The 20,642-nt window shown below is 34.9% G+C and overlaps 1 protein-coding gene across 2 annotated transcripts in view; it reads right to left on the minus strand.

Moving 5' to 3' along the window:
- Window positions 1-20,642, minus strand: part of LOC113231669 (coronin-2B-like) — a 41,864-nt gene that overhangs the window by 8,113 nt on the left and 13,109 nt on the right. For both annotated transcript variants that reach the window (XM_026466120.1, XM_026466119.1), the window contains 7 exons: window positions 20,251-20,448; window positions 13,056-13,172; window positions 9,158-9,307; window positions 7,669-7,833; window positions 6,780-6,986; window positions 5,511-5,615; window positions 4,269-4,406 (listed from right to left, as the gene is read on the minus strand). In XM_026466120.1, coding sequence (XP_026321905.1) covers window positions 4,269-4,406; window positions 5,511-5,615; window positions 6,780-6,986; window positions 7,669-7,833; window positions 9,158-9,307; window positions 13,056-13,172; window positions 20,251-20,448 — 1,080 coding nt within the window. The remainder of the gene's footprint in view (window positions 1-4,268; window positions 4,407-5,510; window positions 5,616-6,779; window positions 6,987-7,668; window positions 7,834-9,157; window positions 9,308-13,055; window positions 13,173-20,250; window positions 20,449-20,642) is intronic.

The raw sequence follows: 20,642 nt of genomic DNA on the forward strand, positions 1-20,642 counted from the left end.
GAAACTTATAGTGCGCCCTATGTATCTTAGCAAAGTTAAGATTTCTTTTTAATTTCCTGATATTTCGAAATGGTCATACAGTCCATAGTCGACTCGGCAAAAGAAATTACTTTCTACTCTGTTGACCGATAGGCCACAAAGCAAAGTCAAGTTAACCCTATCTAATAAACGTTGCATTGGTTCCCTGGTGATTGATTAGTTATCGGAATTGAATGAGTTAATATAGCTAAAGTAAAGAATAATGTGGACATTCCTTTATATAAATCCCTGTACTTCTCAGAAATAATTATTATTAATGCGTATTATCTATTGAAATTTAAGTTAATTGGCGACAAATTATTATTTCCTATTAATGCTAAAGTGCGGGGCCGCACGCCATGACAAACAGGCAGAGCGGGCGCGGGCCGCGGCCGCGGCGTCCGCGGGGCGGGTGCGGTCGCGGGTGTTGTAATACATTGAGTTCTATGCAACCGTTCACACAGCGCGTCAGTGGCGGGGCGCGATCCGGGAGCGGGGCTTCAGCGGGCTTGGACGTTGTATTTTTTTACAACTAGGGAATGTGTTTTAATTGATTTTAATCAAGTTTCAAGATGAATTCGACGGAAAAACTTATATCATTGGTGCAATCATACCCCAGTTTATTTAATACAAGTGATAGAAATTATAAAAACATAGAAATTATTTGGGAAACAATTACGAGGAGCTAAATCAAGATCGTGAGTATATTTTTTATGTTTTTAATTATTATTAAAATAATTGCCAAATTTTTCTCTGATTTCAATTGCATAATCAGACGATCTTTGATTTGTACGAATTGGAAGTAGTTCATTGGCCTCAACTGGTTGAGAATCGCTCTGTTGAACCGCATTGTTACCGTTCTTACTTTAATGAAATTGTGTAAACAACACGTGACTTTGACAACTTCTATTGTCGTTTCAATATCATATTGCATGAAACGTCTATAGACTTGCCATTTCTGTGTTAGCTGGCCGAATACGTTGTGGAAAACGTCTCCCTCCATCAATAACAATCAACTGTGAGATACCTCTTCTCTTCTCTAAGAAAAAAACATGACGCCGTAGATTATCTGTTCATTAGTTATGCAGAAACATTTAAAAAACTGAAACCCACAATTCAAGCCGAAATCAAATTGAAACTTGCACACATTTTTACAGAAGCTGAACTGAACGACCTAGAAGAAAATCAAATTTCAGAAGCACCGGTACAATCTCCTTAATTTACCGTAATTAGCACAACAAGTAATAACGATCAAGAAAGTATCCCAGTTTCATTGCAACTAATTCCTGAAGACTTGTGTTTCCCATTATGGTACCTGTAATATAGTTGATGACTAAACTACACAGGGTAATTCCAAAAGGTATGGTACTGAATTAATGCTGTGATAACATAAAAAATGTAATAAGAAATGATGAATGCTAATTTAATAAATAAAAAGTTAAATAAATAAACAGTTTAGTTTAATAAGTAGCAACCAAGGAGTTTTATAATTTTTATTAGAGTATTGAATGGTCTACAAAACACTTTTTGTTTGAATAAGTTTGCATTGTTAGTTCTGAGATGTTGATTTTTATGTTAGTGACTCGGATTCATTGCTCCCGAGTGTATAAGTAGGTATATAAGTTAAATATAATTGCAATTATGCATTGTTCATAATAATTTAAGTAGGTACATAAAATTAAATAGAATTGTTGTTGATTCTACAAATCTTAGATGCCTGTTATTTGTTAAAATAAAAAATCATGGGCCGTAGGAAGCCAGCATTAGACTGATATACCCTGTTTCAAATGAATTGAGAGTAAAGGTAAACATTGAGTGCATTGACCCGACCATAGTCGGTTTAGTGATGGGCAACTGTAGAATAATTTACTAATCAATTATTGAATGAATCAGATCGATTAATTGAATCTGTTGGACTAACATCAAGTGAATTCCGCGCATTTGACCGTTGTAAATTGATTGAAGGTGATACATAAAAAAACGTTTCTTTAATTACGATTATTGACATTTATTGTTTAAAAGTTAGAAGCTATCAGTTAAATACAGAAAATTATGAAAATACTTGATAGTTAACAAGTCGCTAAATCGTTTGTAAGCGGTATAGAAATAAGAGTTGGTCAAATGACTTCAAGACGTAAGTTTCTGGTGACTCTTGAGGCAATCACTTACTCAAACTATGATTCACTCAATTGAACTTTTTTCCGTACATCCCTATGCAACCATAAACATTCTAGACTCTGGATTGTCACATCAATCTCAGTTTTCGGCGAAGATTTTTCAATTATGATTTTATAATGCATAACAAACGAATATTGTTGGAAAAAGTGGTGAGATATCAAGTGGAAACCTACAAAATACACATAAAAGTGTTACTTATTCCATATAGTGAGTGATTTCTTCAGAATTTTAACACAACTGGTTTGTTTACGTTTACTCTCAATTCTATTGAAATAGACTATAGTAAAAGAAGTTTGAATTAATTGTGTTAAGATTGTTGATTGTTCATAATAATGTAACTTTCGATAGGGACCTATTAATTATTTGTTAAAATAAAAATGCCCAGCGAGTTTGTTAGAAATAGAAGTTTTAAGTTAACTATGTTAAAATTGCTCAAAATAATATAAGTAGGTACATAAGTTAAATACAATTGTTGTTACATAAATCTTAGATAGATACATATTATTAGTTAAAATAAAAACGCCCAGTGAGACTGCTACAACAAGAAGTTTCAAGTTAATTTCAATTGCAATTCAAAATAATCAGATGACAAATAATTTGTCAAAATAAAAATGCTCAGTGAGACAGATAGAAAAAGAAGTTTCAAGTTAACTATGTTAAGATTGTTCAAAATAATGCACTTATGTAGATACATAACTTAAACAAAATAGTTGGTGTTATACAAATCTTAGATAGGTACTTATTATTTATTAAAATAAAAATGCCCATTTGGACTGATAGAAAAAGAAGTTTCAAGTTAATTACGTATATAGATTGTTAATAATAAAGTAAGTAGGTACAGTAGTTAAATGCAATTATTATTGTTGATTCTACAAATCTTATATACCTATTATTTGTTATAATGAAAATGCCCAGTGAGTCTCACTGAAAAAATAGTTTCAAGTTAATTGTGTTAAGATTATAGAATTTTTTTAATGTTTTTAAATAAACAATTTCTGTTCATATGAATAGTTTGATTCAAAACCTTCAAAGTAAGTATACAGAGTGTCCCAAAACTCAACGATAACCTGGGAACAGAATGTTGCCTAGTTTGTAACTACCCAGAAAAAAATATTTAAAAGATCGGAGTCATTTTCTTTTTGTAATATAAGCATTTTAATGAAAAATGTTGAAAATGTACGCCCTGTACCCCATTTTTAAGTACTACAATTACAAATTTGCTAATTTTGCTGTTCTAGTTTTTGTAACGATAACACAGCTAATGAGCACAATGCCAAAGAAAGCCCGAATTACTCTAGTAAACTCTAGTTTCAGCACTAAAAAAATATGTATTTAATTTTTTCTTGAAATTTTTAGCAGATTTTTTTTCAAGGTAACTTTAACACCCCATACAAAAGTTTAAAGAAGTTCTTCTACATCACTATCCGATAGTGACATGGACCTTTCTTTATTTGTGTTGAAAATGAAATGTGGCGTGACGCTTTTGGTGTCACACCGGCCGCCTTCGTGCCGCTGTCCCGTCACGAACTACACTCGGGATTGCTGTGTGGCATGCCCCGGCACGCATTCGCTTCCCGCAGGTCCGCCCCCGAAACGCTTTTCCCGCTATACCGCGTCTGTGTGGCCTGACCTTAGGTGTTTGCTACAAAATTATTGTCTTAAAAATAATATTGTAGTTGTGTTTGTACAGGTACTTACGTATTTAGATACTTTACCCATTTAAAAAAATAAACATGAGACAACCTAGATTTTGGAATTATTAGGAAACAAACAGAAAAAAAGGAAACCGTTCAGACGCATTTGATCATGTTTTAGCGTAACTACATTTTTCGACTTGCTAACGAACTAACATAAATTGTAAATTCATCATATCACGAAATAGGTATGTCATATTATAAGAAATCGTTCAGTTTAGGTAAATTAACTCATTCTTGATTACTTTAAAAAAATATGGTGGTAAATACCTTTATTTGTCAAAGCGGCAACTTAATGTAAGACGACTTTTTCAACAAAATATTCTACGAGGTAGTTCTACCCTTCTACATTACACTTTTTTATTTATTTGTTCTCACCTGGAAGCAATCGGACTTGCGCGGTACGATCATGGAGATGGGCTCGCAGAGACCTCGCGACGTGTGCAGTTTGTAGAAGCGGAACACTTCGCATATGGCCGTGTTCATGCCGCGTTTCGGCATGAAGCCCAGCCCTCGCTGCAAGTAGGACAAAAAAATAGTAGTGATACACAATAGCTATCGTACAACAGTGTAGACAGTGTGCGGTTTGAGTAGCCCGTGACTTAGGGTCGTATTCCAGAACTCCACTCAATGCTCAAGTCAGGATTTGAGCAGACTTGAATATGATTTCAAGCACTGGAAATACGACCCTAATGCCAAGGGCTTGAGTTTGATTTTCAGTGCTCACTGCAATACTCAAGTCCTGACTTGAGTAGAGTTCTAGAATACGACCCTTAGAGAACAAAAAAATATTTTTGTTAAGTATGATTTATTTTTCGACGTAATCTCGTTTTAACTCTATACACCTTGATTAGCGACATCCCAACTTCATCAACCCATTTCCTGATTTGATGAAAATCAGTAAAAAAATAAAATGGGGCCAAATCTGGTGAATGGTGTGTGGCAATAGTTCGTACCATATTTCGACAATATTCTGATTGCAGATGAGAATGGCATACCGAAAATCTGTTTTCTCCAGCTTCAAAAAATATACCGACCTCAACTAACTCTTCTGTTTTCGCGTTAATTTTAAAAAAGTAACGTCAGTTCCTTATTAAGGAGTTCTAAATTAAGAAATAAAAAAATCCGAAAAAAATTTTGTTTAACTTTATAGTCCCGTACGTATTTATCAAATCGTCCTCGTGGGCTATGGCTTTAATTTCTAAGTTTGCGAATGTTTAGAAGTAGTAATTCTCAGTAACCGAAATGAAAACATTGTTATGAAATCTGCAAGTAAAAGATTCACGTAAAACGTGTGAAGCACCCATGCCATATTGGAAGATTAACACATTATAAATTACGAAGAGTTCAGTAACCCAGTTGTGTGAACGCTAGAAGCATCTCGGTTCTAATTCCCGGCAAGAGCAATTAAACAGGTTCTGCTCTTGTTTAGTCTGGCATTAGGGTTTTAAATTTAGGGAGAAAAAAGAATTAAAAATATTTTTAGGAGCTATATCTTTTATTTCTACATTTCATGGGTAGCTGAAGTTTCATATTTCACCCGTCATCTTAATAAACAAGAATTTTATCCATTATCAGTCCTCTGTCGGCTATTTTATTTTCACAGATAAATAAACTTACTTGTGGGTTGCCCGATAAGAACTGGTTGAGGAAATGCACATAGGGAGCCTCATCAACGACTTCGTAGTACCGTATGTTCCCATCTCCCTTGCCCGCAAGATATACCTATAAAACAATCATACATTTAGCTATTTTTCCAGAATAGTAGCACAAACAAAAATAGTTCATTTTTTACATATAACAGAGCTGTATTTAGAATATGCTAACTTTATAGTGAATAAGAAACCGAGGTATTAATAATATTCGGTTCGGTTCGTAATACGATACGATTCGGTGGCTTTGCGTGTCAGATTCTCTTTTTTTAACAAACTTCCTCCTCATGGATTGTACTTGTTTATATTCATATTTAAACTTATTAAACATAAATAAATTTAATCTATAAATAAATAACAAAAACCTTAAGTCCTTGTAATATACATATTTTTTCTAGTAACAATACATTTAAAGTATTTTAAATGAAAAATATTGAAACAAAACAAAATCGTTATATTTACAAGCAATTTATCGTCGTCTTAAGAGTGAATAATACCTCGTATGTGATTTCTATTACATTTTTCAGGACGATGATAAAAATGTGGTGTAAAATGTAGTAAACGCAATAATGTTTGCTGTTAACATTTTAATTAGTTAAATTATACCTCTGCCAGATACTATATTACTTTATTAATACTTGGAGCAAGAAGTTTATAATTTTTCTTCAACAAAAATCAGTAAAAACGACCTACGTGAAAACGCGTATGCGAGGTGTCACTCTAAAGCGACGGTATGTCAAAATAATTATAACGCTATCATTTTAGGATTCAAAAGAAACCTCTGTGAACCAAGCCTAGTTCACTGCGTACGCGCGTAACGAAAATTAACTTCACTGTCCAGCACAGCCGAAACCGACATCATATTGGGCTTTTACATAATTAATTCGCATGCATAGGCCGCACATGCTCAATCGCAATCGATATCTTTACTTAACTGCCTAATTAATGTACAGGTCCTTTCCTATTATTATTGTTAAAGCAGATTAAGATTTTTGTTTCTGTTTGCTTCGACTGCATTCCTGTACAAATTTATTAATCTTAAGGGGGAACGACTTAACCCACGGAGCATCCGTTATACGCGTGACCTTCAATTTTGTACAGTTTAATATAGACATTCTCCAAGACGCATAGGAATTAATTTTGGCTCGCATGGAACTAAATAGGTGGGTTCTCATTCGGCCTTGCCGAGTGTTTGCTAAGTTTTCTATACTTATTACATATTTGTGTTTAAACTTACTATATTTGTATCATAGTCGTAATACGGGAACACGACACCCGAAGAGCTATCGATGGTTTCACATACGAGAGGCTTGGACAAGTCATGTTGGTCCCAAACTGCGTACTGGCGGTCGCTGTACCGCGAAAAACCCGTCGTTAGCACTTTTCCTTGACTACCTAGGAATGTACATTTCGATGCCTTCGTTCCTGTATGGCAAGGTCCTTCCTGTAAATACAAACAGTATTGTCAACTAATTTACAAGGACATGGATGGATCAAGCGTCGATGAGTTTGAGAGATGGTTGGATTTTTTTTTATAATAACAAGTGAAGGGACGAACAAGTAGGGTGCCTGGTGGTAAGCGACATGCCTCTCCATAACAGTTGCAGAATCCCTCTGAGCTTTAAGTCGCAAAGATCTGAGGTACACCGCCACTGCACCCGTCACCCTGAGACGTAAGTTGATAAGTCCCATGTACCTGTAATTTCACCAGCACCCTTACCCTTCAAAACCGGAACGCAGAAATGCTCACATTACTGCTTGGCGACAGAAATAGGTAAGGTGGCAGTACTTCTCTGAACTAACTCTTTCACAAGGAGCTCTCCTGTTGTACATACATAATTTTTATTTACAACCTGTAGGATCAAGAGCACGTCACGCTTGATACTTAAGATTTAAATCCAACTCTATGCCGCTTACGATAAGAACGGTCCAAAGTACAAAGTGTCAATCTTGACGGGCTCTTGGCTGTACAACTAAAATGATAATGTGACAACCTTTTTTTTTTTTTTTTTTTTTTTTACGGGGGGAAATCTTTAATGTGACAACCCTACCCACCAACCGTCCGAGAGAAGCGTGTGTAGTATAAATACTTCTGTTATGTTTGTTCAGTAAAGTTCTAAACTTACAGAGAGCACAATACCCCGTCTGGGCTCGATGACTCTAAGCTTCTTGTCCTTGGAGGTGGTAGCTAAAAGTGAGCCGTCGCGATTGAACGACATGCAGTAGATGACGTCGGTGTGGCAGTCGATTACCTTCACCGCCTCTCCTTTGCCCACATCCCATACGAAGATCTGGAAGATAATGTTTTTTACTATTAGAAACAACAATATTGGCTGAGACAATTAAATACGACACCACCAGTATTTACACTGTGTAAGACAAGTAAAGAAACACTCGTAGGGAACTATAGATCATTGAAAAATAGGTTTTTTTTTAGTTTTTAGGTTATTTTCGAAGACTTATAATCATATAATTGTTAATTATTAATATTATTTTGTGTACGTTTTCTTCTTTATTGTTATTGTTTTTTATTTGTTTCGTTTGTAACTTTTCATTTCTTTGCCTAGGTGGTGAATGCCAGTGTACGGTCAAACCAAAAATGGTTTTTGTTACACCGTTAGAAGCGTAGATTTGAGTATTTCTTTTTGTACCTGTTCCTTGTAAAATAAAATAAATAAACAATTATTGTACATACACGTTGAGGAAATTTATAAAAAAAAACAACATATATTTTGTATATTTAATAACATGCTCTCGGGGGTTCAGAAGATGACTTTCATGGTGTATAAATAAATAGTGATTTTGTACGTGGACATAATCATATCAATTTTGTTTACACGCTAGCTATGCGGACGGCGATGAGGGAACGGCTGGTACCGATCGTCACGCGTATCAACTAAACCTTTAAATTGCCTACATAACAAACTGTATCCCTACACGAGCAACCTTTGATAAAAGCCTAAAGTACATGAAGTTGCTTTCATCTGTGATCGATTTTAGAGAATTTCTACAAATGGGTATTACAAACCTACGAAGAAACCAGGGTATCAGATGTGTGTACCTACTATATTGGTAAGTTTATTAAACAGTACCAATAATGTGAAATGTAAAAGAATATCGAATGAAATCAAGCACTTAAGGTCAATTGGATATATTTCACAGTAACAGTGAAATTTCTCAATTCCCAAACGAACGGCATCATTATTCGGTATCAAAAGTATCTGATGGCACGCGATGATGTTAACCGCCTCATATCGATTGGATACAACATCAGGATTAGATTCGCGTGGTTTCTGATAGTGTGTAATGGAGCTATCACTCCGTTCGTTTTCTGATAACGAGGTTTTTCGAATAACACTTATGATGATTGTGTATATTGACCACCGCGCTTGTGTCTGTATTAAACCTCTTAATTGCTAATAATTGATTGGATATTTATATCTTATTATAAGGTTAGGAGACTTTTAGTATCATGTAATATAAGTCCTGACACTAAGTCAGGAATTACTGGAAGACTGTCCCACTCTCCCTTTGTGTGCCTTTAATGTAAATTTATTAAAATAAAGAATTTGTTTCTATAACAGTCTAAATTTGTCTTAGTAATGTTTCACTTACCAAATAATCAAAGCCAGCGCTCAGCAACACATTTTCCGCGGTAGGATGCCATTCGATGTACGCCACGCGTCGCTTGTGACCATGAAGTTCCACCAGCCAGTCGGTCAGGTGCATAGAAAGACCGCCATCCGGAATATGCCATAATTTTACCTAAAAATATTCACAAGTTACGTAAGTTATGTTAATTCACGCACTTGAAATACAATAGACAATAGTTAGTAAGGTATTTTACAATAACGGTTGTGTTTCTAACTATAATAGGCTGCGGCTGAATAAAAGCGAGAGCAATGTACAGTTTAAAAAAAAAATTAAATAACCGTGAGGCATTTAATTTTTACATTATTACATGTACGTATTCACGCTTCAAAGCTGAAAAATTACACATGACAGTAATAAACCTAGTTATAACAGACAGAAGATATAATTTCATATATCGTAAAGTACGATAAAAACGATATTTAAAAATTTTAGACAATCACCATTTTTTTTCTAATAAAAATGGTAAAAGAGCAAGGACTCGCTTGATAGGTCAAGAAGATACCCAAGGTGTGTCTGTGTGTGTTTCTGGCCCTCGAGAACTCTAATCTCGTTTTTTGAAAACTCCATAGCATAGCGCAAAGGACGCCCAAGCAGGAAATAAACAAGAAAATAACAAATAAAGTTGTATGAAAAGAAAAGCGAAATAAATATCACGAAACAGCCTCATAATAGACTTTAGGCTGCCCATCCACACAAAGGAAATAAAATACTAAGTACAATACAATATAGTAGGTACTGATAAGTGATTCATCAGTATCAATTTGTAAATAAAAAACAATCTGCCTTTAGCAATAGATTTCTGAAATTTACTGATGAAACCTGTAACATCACTTAAGCAGTTTTTTTCTGCTCTTTATTATCTATGCCCGTTTTAAAACAACATAACCTTATAACTTAATTCATACTTAATTACCTAACATTGTGGCTTATGATTGTATATAGAAGACAAATTGATGCCATTTATAAATAAATATTAGGGGTTAAAGTATGAAATTGCCGTTTTATTGCAATAGGTTCTTTGAATTTTCATAGAATCTTCATGGTTTGAGGTTTTCGAATGAAACTTTTTTCAAATGGTTTCTGTGATTTTTTTTTTTAATTTGAAACATTTGAATATCGACTTTCAATTGTTTTTGTTATTCAATTTAGACAAGAAAGATGGATACTGCGAAAATTCGAATGATTTTTGAATACGAGTTCCGACGCGGAACTAACGCGGCAGAAACAGCCCGCAATATCAATGCTGCGTTTGGAGAGGGGTCTACTAATGAACGCACCGTGCGATTTTGGTTTAAACGCTTTCGTGATGGAAATTTCGACTTAAAGAACGAGGCACGAGGAAGACCGCCCACACAGGTGAATAACGATGAATTAAGAGAGATAGTGGAAGCCGATCCTAGTCAAACTACCCAGGAATTAGCGGCATGGTTTAACGTTACCTTACCCACAATATTGACTCACTTGCGTCAAATCAATAAAATAAAAAAATACGAAAAATGGGTGCCTCATGATTTGACTGATCTGCAGAAAGAAACGCGTGTTGAAACTTGTGTTGCCTTGTTGAACCGGTACAGAAATGAAGGAATATTGGATCGAATTGTAACATGTGATGAAAAGTGGATTCTTTATGATAACCGGAAAAGAAAAATGCAATGGCTGACCCCAGGTCAAATGCCACAACAGTATCCTAACCACCACCACATTTTACCAATAAAAAGGTAATGGTAACTGTTTGGTGGTCTCAGCATGGTGTTATTCACTATAGTTTTCTCCGATCTGGTCAAGCAATAACGGCAGATGTCTATTGTGCCGAACTCCGAACCATGTTGACAAAACTAGCAGTAAAACAGCCCCGACTCATGAATCGATCTTCACCATTATTGCTCCACGACAATGCGAGACCTCACACAGCACGAGAAACCATTTTGACCCTTCAGGAACTGCAGTTAGTAACCATTCGTTATCCTCCGTATTCACCAGACCTTGCTCCAACGGACTACCATTTTTTTCGTGATTTGAACAATTATCTACGTGACAAGAAGTTTTCTTCCCAGGAGGCAGTACAAAATGCTTTCTCACAGTTTGTGCAGTCTAGATCGTCGGAGTTCTATCGCAAAGGCATTAATAACCTTCCCATTAGATGGCAGCAATGTATAGATAATAATGGCAACTATTTTGATGAAATAAATTTGTTAAAAATTTAAAAAATAAACAATTTAGATTTTCAGTACAAATCGGCAATTTCATACTTTAACCCCTATTATAATAATATAAATAAATATAATAATATAAATATATAATAATATAAATAAATATTAGACAACATCACATACGTTGCTCTCATCCGAAAGTTAGTAGCTAAAGCACTTGTGTTATGGAAATTGGAAACAACGACGTTACCACAAACACCCACCCGAGACAATATAGAAAAGTTAGTTTTTCTACACTCGGCCGGGAATCGAACCCGGGACCACAGAGGTGGCAACACCATGAAAACCGGTATGCAAGTCTTTCGACCACTGAGCTCTTCAATAATAATATAAATCTTTATCACAAAGCATTATCTATATTTAGATAAATAAGTATCATCTTTCGCCTAATCCTATAATTGGCGTTGGTGCAGTATGTCTTCTTCCATTCGTCTATATCACCCATAACCTCCTTATTCACTCCCTTCTTGCACATATCATATTTCACACAATCCTTTAATAAATAGGTATATTGATTTATTGAGTCGCCTACAAACAAAAGCATTGCAAGGTCTGATTGTAATAGTGTTGCCGCTATAGAGTATTTCAAACAGTGATTGTTCTTCAATGATCGATTTTATTGATTGGAAGTCATTGCTAATGATGCATTGTGTACGATAACATCGCTTACGTAGGAGATAAAAAATGTGTATCTGCTGGTGATAATAGAGCAACGAATATAACTATTAAAAAAATTATCATAACTGCCATGTTAGCGATGGGCGGTAGAAAAACATATCGATGTTAATAATAATTTTGATGATGATATCGACTTTTTTCATCATCATCCACGTCAATCCACTTATACGTCTAATGTGATTATTTAGGCCACAGTAACAATCACAACGCTGGCCCAATGTCAAAATAATTTTTTTAGGCAACAGAAAACAAGCTACCGACAGTTAGCTCACACCGAACTGCGAAAAAACACGTATGACGATAGCCACACCGAAAAAACGTGTGTAAATAATATTACATGTTTATTATCTATACATTTGGAAAGACGAATAACCTAACCTAACTGAACAACTCGAAAGCCAGTTTAGAGAAATGTCAATTTTCGAAACCCGTTTTTTTGTGTTTCAAATTTAGTAGTCGAAAATTTGACATTTCACATTGAAATCCATAAATAACTGAGATTAAATTAATATCTGATTTTATTACTACTAACAAATTTAAATTATAAAACCAATTTACTTATATTAATATATCCATAACGGTGATAGTATATCGTGTTTAATTTGTATTGTTCCAGAAGACGGACTAGACTAAAGAGCAGTGTTAAATAATTAAACATTAAAAAAAAATTAATGTGTATTTCTCATGACATTGGCAAAGTTATTCAAGAGAAGCCAGAAACTTAAAAATAGAATAGTATAGAACTGCGATTAACTGGACCATCAGCAAGGCAAAAAGACAGGACTTAAATTATCACTTATTACAGTTTTTAAAGTGTGTATGTACGTTGTACGTTCTACGTTACGTACTTTCATATCAATCATGAACAAAAACGAAGTAATCGACTAACGGAACATACGTAATGGACTATTCCACGAGTAAATTGCGAGTTCGACAAAAAAAAGTATAAAAATTGGCGCGAAAAAAATTACCGTGCAGTCATCGGAACACGAAGCTATGATGTTATCATTGAACGGATTCCACTTGATGTCGAGCACTGGGCCTTTGTGGCCTGTAACTCGGCTCGCGTTGAAGTCGAGACGCCCCGTCTGAAAACATTTATTAATTAGTATCACATCCATTACGTAGATAGACTTCAACTGCATACAGTCGAGACGTCGACTGAATGCAGTCGAGACTTCAACTGCAAGCGTCGGCTGCAATCGATGTGAACGATGGTCCGAGAATCAAAAGCAGCAGTTGACATCCTTAGGAGAACATATGATTTCTTTTGTGTCTTAAACAACTTGAAGTTTAATAGTAACGTCAAAAGGTAACGATTACTTGAGGGTTTAATGAACTTAATGGTAAACAGAAACACGATTGTTGAGACGAGGATATTAGTATAACTTTTAGAGCATTATTGTCTATCTTATAGATGATTGTAAATTCACTCTTATTATTAGCAACCGACAGTCTTGTAGTAGATTGATACAAATCTAATACGTCGTCAGTTTGGTAGTGTCCCAAACTGGCTCCATGCAGTTTGAGTACAAGATGTTCTTCAATCACAGTTAAAGCAAATGATCGAAGTTCATAATAGGCATACTCTGCCCGTACCTACATCTTAATAACAATTATCAGAGACGGCAATCGGTAAAGTATACGCGTGGACACGACACAACACAAAATTGTACGTTTCATATTATCAAATTTGTATAAAAAATATTAGAATTTAAGTTTATTTTGTTGATGTACTGTTATTTACGTATTAGAAATATTTCACATGTGTATGTAGTTGTATGTATCATACCTATTTTGTCGGTTTTTTATCTGTTTATTTATTTATTGTTGAGTTCTTTATTGTTGTCAGTGGCTCAATCGACAAGGGCTTGCTGAAAATCAGCGCCACTAAACGGTTTGAAAAAGCCGTTTTTGGCTAGAGCTGAGCAAATCCCGATTTCCCCAGCCGCGACACGCATGACGGTGAATTAGGTAGTGCATAATTGTATCAATTGTTTTAATTTTCTTTTTATTATCATCATTATTTATTTTAGACTCTCGCCTCTTCCAGGGCCTAAAAGATTAATTTTGAATTTTCATTATTATTATTATTGTTCCTCTGTTTTTTCTCTCAAAACAGTTTTCTTTCTTTCTATATATATATAACTAAACTTCAAGGAAGTTTTAGTAAATATACACTATTTCGATCTATGCAAATGACAAACAGTGCGTGATCCCGAAAAATTCACTGACATAGTCCCGTACTAATAGACTACTTGTGATGTAATGAACATAACATGTATTTGACAATACTTAATGGTTTATTTAAAAAAAAATGAAGAGTTTGCGATTCCATTTTAAGCAATTAACATCGTGCATTATTAACTCCTGTTTCACAAGTAAATGATCAGAATTTAAACTTAATAACGACTCAAGTAACGCAACTTTTGCAACAACAAAAAGTTTATAATATGAAGTTTTAGATTTCCCTTCTCACGTTCATTTTAAATGCCATAGTGTTAACATTCGTGTTTATAAGATAGATTTAAACTTGCTCAAAATTTGAAAAATTGTAAAGCACATTGTTTTCCTACAGAGAAATCATGAAAATTGAAAAAATAACCAAAGTTTACGTATCTCCCGACCGTGTAGTCTAAATGAGCGAGTAAGGTAAATTTTGTAAAGTTAGTTTGCAATCTGTTATAAGCAGGGGCTATTCCAGTTTATGTGAAAACGAAATTCTTCCAATTAAATTCATTTATTGGCCTTGTTACAAAAAAAAATTGGCAGTTATGCTGGGAAAAATAATTTTGACATAAATGCAGTTGAAATTTCAACAATATTTCTTACAAATACCATGGTTATTTATTGATATTAATTTGTAACAGATGCAACAATTATGCCGCATTTTCCTATGGTTCAGTAAATTTCTATAAAAATTCCAGATAATTGGTTTTCGCTGCATGGCTACGTACTATAAAATTAGAGATAACTGAAAATACTTTATTACTACATTTTCATTAAATAAAAATCAATCAAAATTAATGAATTAGAACATACAGCAATTTGCAAAGATTGTCATTAAAATAAATTGCAATCATATAACAATAAAAGCAATCGTTTTTGAAGTTTCCAATTTTTTAATATTATTTTCATGGTTTGGGTATGGTAATTTATTATATTCACCCCAGACGGCGACGCAAACGCAAAAACAGGCCCTCGTGTTAACATGGTCGGCGAAACAGTTGAGGCCAATATAGTCTTTACCATCTAGTTACGCCACAATACGTGATTCAAAAGCAATTTGGCAGCTGCTCAATGTATGAATTATTTATTCAAGTCGTGCCTGCATTTAAATCGCATATGAAAATGAGATGCATGCGCGACTTAATTAGCGGCGACATTCAGTTGAATGGAAGCAATGACACGTATCTAACATTTCAAAACGGTAAGAAACACAATTAAATTTCATAGGCATTTCCACACCTAACCATTATCACGACGTTTCGGCCAGGTTGCACTGGCCATTCATTATCACTGGCTGACTGGAGATGCGATGTTACGTCTCTGTCAAATTATCTATTACATTGTTTAATCACGCTTATTAAAAATGTAATGGCAGTTACAGTATGTTATTATAGGAAACATAATTCACCTATCGTACGTTTCACTGCGGGATCGGGTATTCTCTAACATAGAGGTTCCCAGACTTTTTTTCTCATAGACCACTTTCAAAATTTAGCTGGTTTCGGTGGACCCCCTGCAGCTACATTTCTATCATATTCCCAAAACACGACAAAAAATGTGAAGGGTGTAACTATGGAAATTTGCAACGCAAATTGCTGAGTTCCAACCACAAAGTAATAGTTTTCGAAAAAAAAAGTGAGAATTTAATTGATTGTGCTGTGAGTGGATGTCAAAAAAGTAAAGATAAGTTGTACTGCGTATGGAATATGCAAGTTTTTACAAGTAACAGTCGCTGAGCTTCTTAAAATATTATCTGCCTGCATTGATAGGTGAAGTCAAGCCAACATTTTAGTTCTTCACCATCGAAAGCAGATAAATTTTCGTGGACCCCCGCACTTACGAATTGTGAACCCCCATTTTTTTTGTCACGCCAACGCAACACCCCGTGGAGTCTCCCGTGGACACAAAGGAGTCCACCTGGACCACTTTGGGAACTAAGGCTCTAACACATCGTTCTAAGGTTTGTGAACTTCGACATACAAGTTTCAATATTTTACGATATTTTTTTCCTATGTCATCATCAGCATACACGCATCCACTGCTGATAAACATAACACAACATAAGCCTCTCTTTGAGCACGCGAACTCTCCCAGACCTGGGAGTCTACTCCCTCTTCTCCGTCCGAAATTATTACTGTAAAATAAGTAATACTCGACCAAATCAAAAGACGCATGATGCGAACGCATACTTGACATTCCATCGAGTGTATAAACAGAAATAGAGACGAAATAAGGGCCATAAATTCCTGGTAACTCATCAGTGATACATCAAATCATCAATTGAAAATGAAACTCTTTGGCTGTAGAATACAGTTTGTTCCATCTGACTGTCACTTGTTTTTACATTGTGGCGTCATTTTAGAAATTGGTTGTCTACATCAACATGGATTTAACTCATGAAAATTTTCGTAGTATGATTTTCTGCGACTCTAAGTGTAATTTAACAGCTCAGCGGAGCTTCACTCGGCTTCAAACTGCTTTTGGCGGTGAAGCACCATGCAAGACGACTATTTATAGCTGGTTTGCAGAATTCAAACACGGACCCATATGGGCCCATCCCGCGTGCAGTCCCGACCTGGCACCTTGTGACCTTTATTTATTTCCAAAAATTAAGAACCAGTTACGCGGTCAACGATTTTCATCACCTGAAGAGGCTGTCGAAAAGTGAAAAATGTGTTTCAGAGATTGTCACGAAGGTGTGGCATAAATGTTTTCAAAATTGGTTCATTCGTATGATAAAGTGCATGAACGCTAACGGAGAATATTTTCAGTAACAATAAATTCATTTCTGACCATTTAAGTATTTTTTCTTATTCATTCCGGAAACTTATAGTGCGCCTCACGTACAATGCTCCGGCGTGGCCGACTACAGGGCAAGTACGGTTCGAAATTATCAGATATATATATATATATTGGATAATTATCCTCTTCTCTTATCTTTAAATTTTGACTAAAAATGAGAAAACTACATAAACATGAAGAAACGTCATTGGGTAAAAGATTTGGTGTATGACCTTTTTTATTTCACATTTGACACGTTTAGACGTCTTTGATACAAATACATGGCACGACATTGCTAGCGGTAGCATTTTGTTTGTCAAGATAACTATAGTGATAATTATTATGATATTTATCACTTCGAGTCTACTTCAGTTCTCCGTCTAACGTTCTGAAACAATTACTGTCAAATGAGTGCTACTTCACCAGATTGAAAGACGCAATGCGAATGAAGCTTCATACTCTACATTGTCTTGATTTGGTCGAATATTACTTATTTCACAGTAATTGTTTCGGACGGAGAGGACCCTCTGGAGCGGAATACCTTGGAGTGCCGAGGTCGCTCCCCGAAGTCTTCAGCAAACTCAGGAGAATGCCGAGATATTTAGATCAGCCGGGTGGCACGAACCTTGCACTAGTGATAAAAGAGACTCAGTCTTTTAAGGCGTTTTATAAAGACTCGACTCTAAAATTAAGACTGGGGTTTCGAGTTTTTATTAATAAGTCTCAGTCTTTATACTAAAAGACTCAAAAGACTTAAACAACTTGAACGACTTGAAAGACAAACGACTCGAGTTGTTTGCAAAGGACTTATAAACCTTTTTATGTTTTTAAAAAATTATGATGATAGATTATATCTATCGGATAGCTTATCCGAGACTATATTTACACATATTGTCAATTACGATGCTAATTAATATATACAATAGATGAACTGTTAAGGAATTTTCCACAAGATTATCTGCCGTGATGGTGGCTCTCCTCACTGACCGCCATTTTCGACATTTTTATCGGTAACTTATGATGTTAAAAAGCTTTCAATATCGAACATTCCCCACTGATAGTCATATGGCCACCTTTTTTTATAATTATTTTATTATTATACCTCGTCACGGAACAAACAAGTGATAAGCGACACGCCCATAACAGTTGCAGTGCCGCTGAGAGCTTTAAATTGCAAAAGATTTGAGGGGCACTCCACTGCACCCGTTTTTTTTTCATTTTTATAAGTTTTTATTAACTTTTTAATTCTGATTATATTATTTTGATCTTTACTATTAATTTCAATTTGAATGTAATTTAATTTGATATGGGTCATTGTCGCCCGAAATAAATGATTTTAATTTATTTATCGAGTTCTTAAGTTTTCGCGATTGTTACACATAGGAAACGAAACTATTTTTCCGGATTTAAATCGCGTATATTTGTTTTTTCAAACAAACCTACGTTTCGGGCCCTTTACAGGTCCCATGGTCACGGTTGACTGAGGTGGTACAGTCTTTCAGATTTAAATCCGGAAAAATAGTTTCATTTCATTTATTTTTTCATCTATTTTTTTAAAGTTCTTAGGTAAAGGGTTAAAGTTCTGAATTGCTCTGCAACTGTTATAGATAGGTGTGTCAAGTGTACAAGTCGTGCCCCTGGTGGTAAGCGCCTTACCCCTAGGCGTACGACTTGTTCGTCAAAAAAAACAAAAATGAAACAAACTTGAAACTGCCAGTATTGTATTTGCAATTAACTTAGCAAATGTTAAAAATGTACCTAATCCATCTTCTATTATGCAAATTCTCACTCTTTTGATAAGTTCGCTGTCTGTAGATTTTCTTTATCTTGTTACGAGGGATATGCGACATAATACGCATCAATTGCGTTTTAAACTCGTTCACATTGTCAAATTGCTTCTTGTACATTTAAATAAAACTTTCACGTATTATCAGAAAAAAATTTTTTGTTGTTGTTTAGTACAAACAGTCATTACAATATGAGTTAATACAGAAAAAATTTTAACTGTGCTATAGACAACGAGTACCGAATATTAAACTTAAATATTAATAACATAGGCTAAAAGGGCTTAAAAATATAAGTAGAATACAAAACTTTTTGAAGCAAAAGCGAATGGTTAACCATATAAGTGCTTGAACAAATTATTTCTTAGAACTAAAGAAAATTAAAACAACACTAATTAACCGGGATGTGAACCAGCGACTACAGGCTTCGTAAGAAGACTAAGGGTGTTAAGTCTGGGAGTACAAACATTTGCTAATGAACTCACTCTTAAAGGTCGATAAATGCAACGATGAGTTATCTTTCAAAACTTCGTTACAAAATTTACACTATCGTGTTAAAAACGTTCTGCGTGTTCTATTCCTTACTAATAAATTGGCTAGACTTTACTATCGTTACTTCAATGTTTGTTTTGTCATATATGTATAGCTCGTTAATAGAACGAGATTGACCCAAGCTACAGCACAAAACGTCCAGTGCTGAACTAAATACTTAACCCAGAAAATTTCACCTAATGCTAGTTACAAATTCAATGACTGGGACATAAAAAGGCTTAGATAAAGACAATTATATCTCGAATCATCTTAAATAATTTACCAAACTTGAATGAAAAACACTGCGCCGCTATTTGGAAAACAATATTTCATTATCAACAACCCTTAACGCAGATCTTCTTTAAGCTGTATATTTACTAAAAAAAAAATACGTCATAAGTTCTCTCTACAGATGTCAAGAAAACCGTCGTAGACACCAAGAGACAGGTCAGAAAAAAATTTAAATAAAAAAGCATAAAATTTTTTTTCACCGACTCAAACCGCGTGTGAATGAATATGTGTGGTGACTACCTCATACTGCAGCAACGTAGTCGGCAGTAAAGAACAAAGCTAGTTTCGTCTATTTGCAGTAGGTAATATTAAGCCAACAAGGTGCGAGTCTCCTTCAATCTCTCCGCATTCGACCCAATGTGGTTTACGGATTTCAAATTTCTTTAGAGTTATTTCAACGACTTTCGACTCTTCTCCTACTTTCAGATTACAGCAAGGGACAATTAAATTTCAAAATATTGTACAGGTGCCTAAATGGTTTAATCATTAGTTCAGTTTAGTAAAGTTCTCACAAATAGTATACTCACTAGTAAAAAATAATGTTACTTACGTGATCCAAAGGCAGAACAAGAAATGCGCCTCCACCAGCAACTTCAGTCACAATAGCCACAAACTTGGGATTGACTGCGCAGAAATTGGAATCGTGCGCATTCCTCGTGATCTTTATGTTGTCGTAACAACGTTCTCTTTTGAATGGCACACCGTACACATGTCGGAACTTTGAGCTCCTGACGCCGCGGAACCATACCTGAAAGATTAGAAGATATACTAACAAGGTCAAAAAACCTAAGTAATCATAATTGAATTTTAATGGTTAGACGTTAAAAACTCATTAACAAAAATATGTTAGTAGAAAGCTAGAGAATGTGGGAGTATTTTGTAATGAATTTAATCTACATTATGTTAATTCCTTAAAGATTTGCGATAGATATCCCTTGTTTA

This window comes from Hyposmocoma kahamanoa, unplaced genomic scaffold (genome assembly GCF_003589595.1).
Source record: "Hyposmocoma kahamanoa isolate Upper Pololo Valley unplaced genomic scaffold, ASM358959v1 66, whole genome shotgun sequence".
NCBI classification, from domain to species: Eukaryota; Metazoa; Arthropoda; class Insecta; order Lepidoptera; family Cosmopterigidae; genus Hyposmocoma; species Hyposmocoma kahamanoa.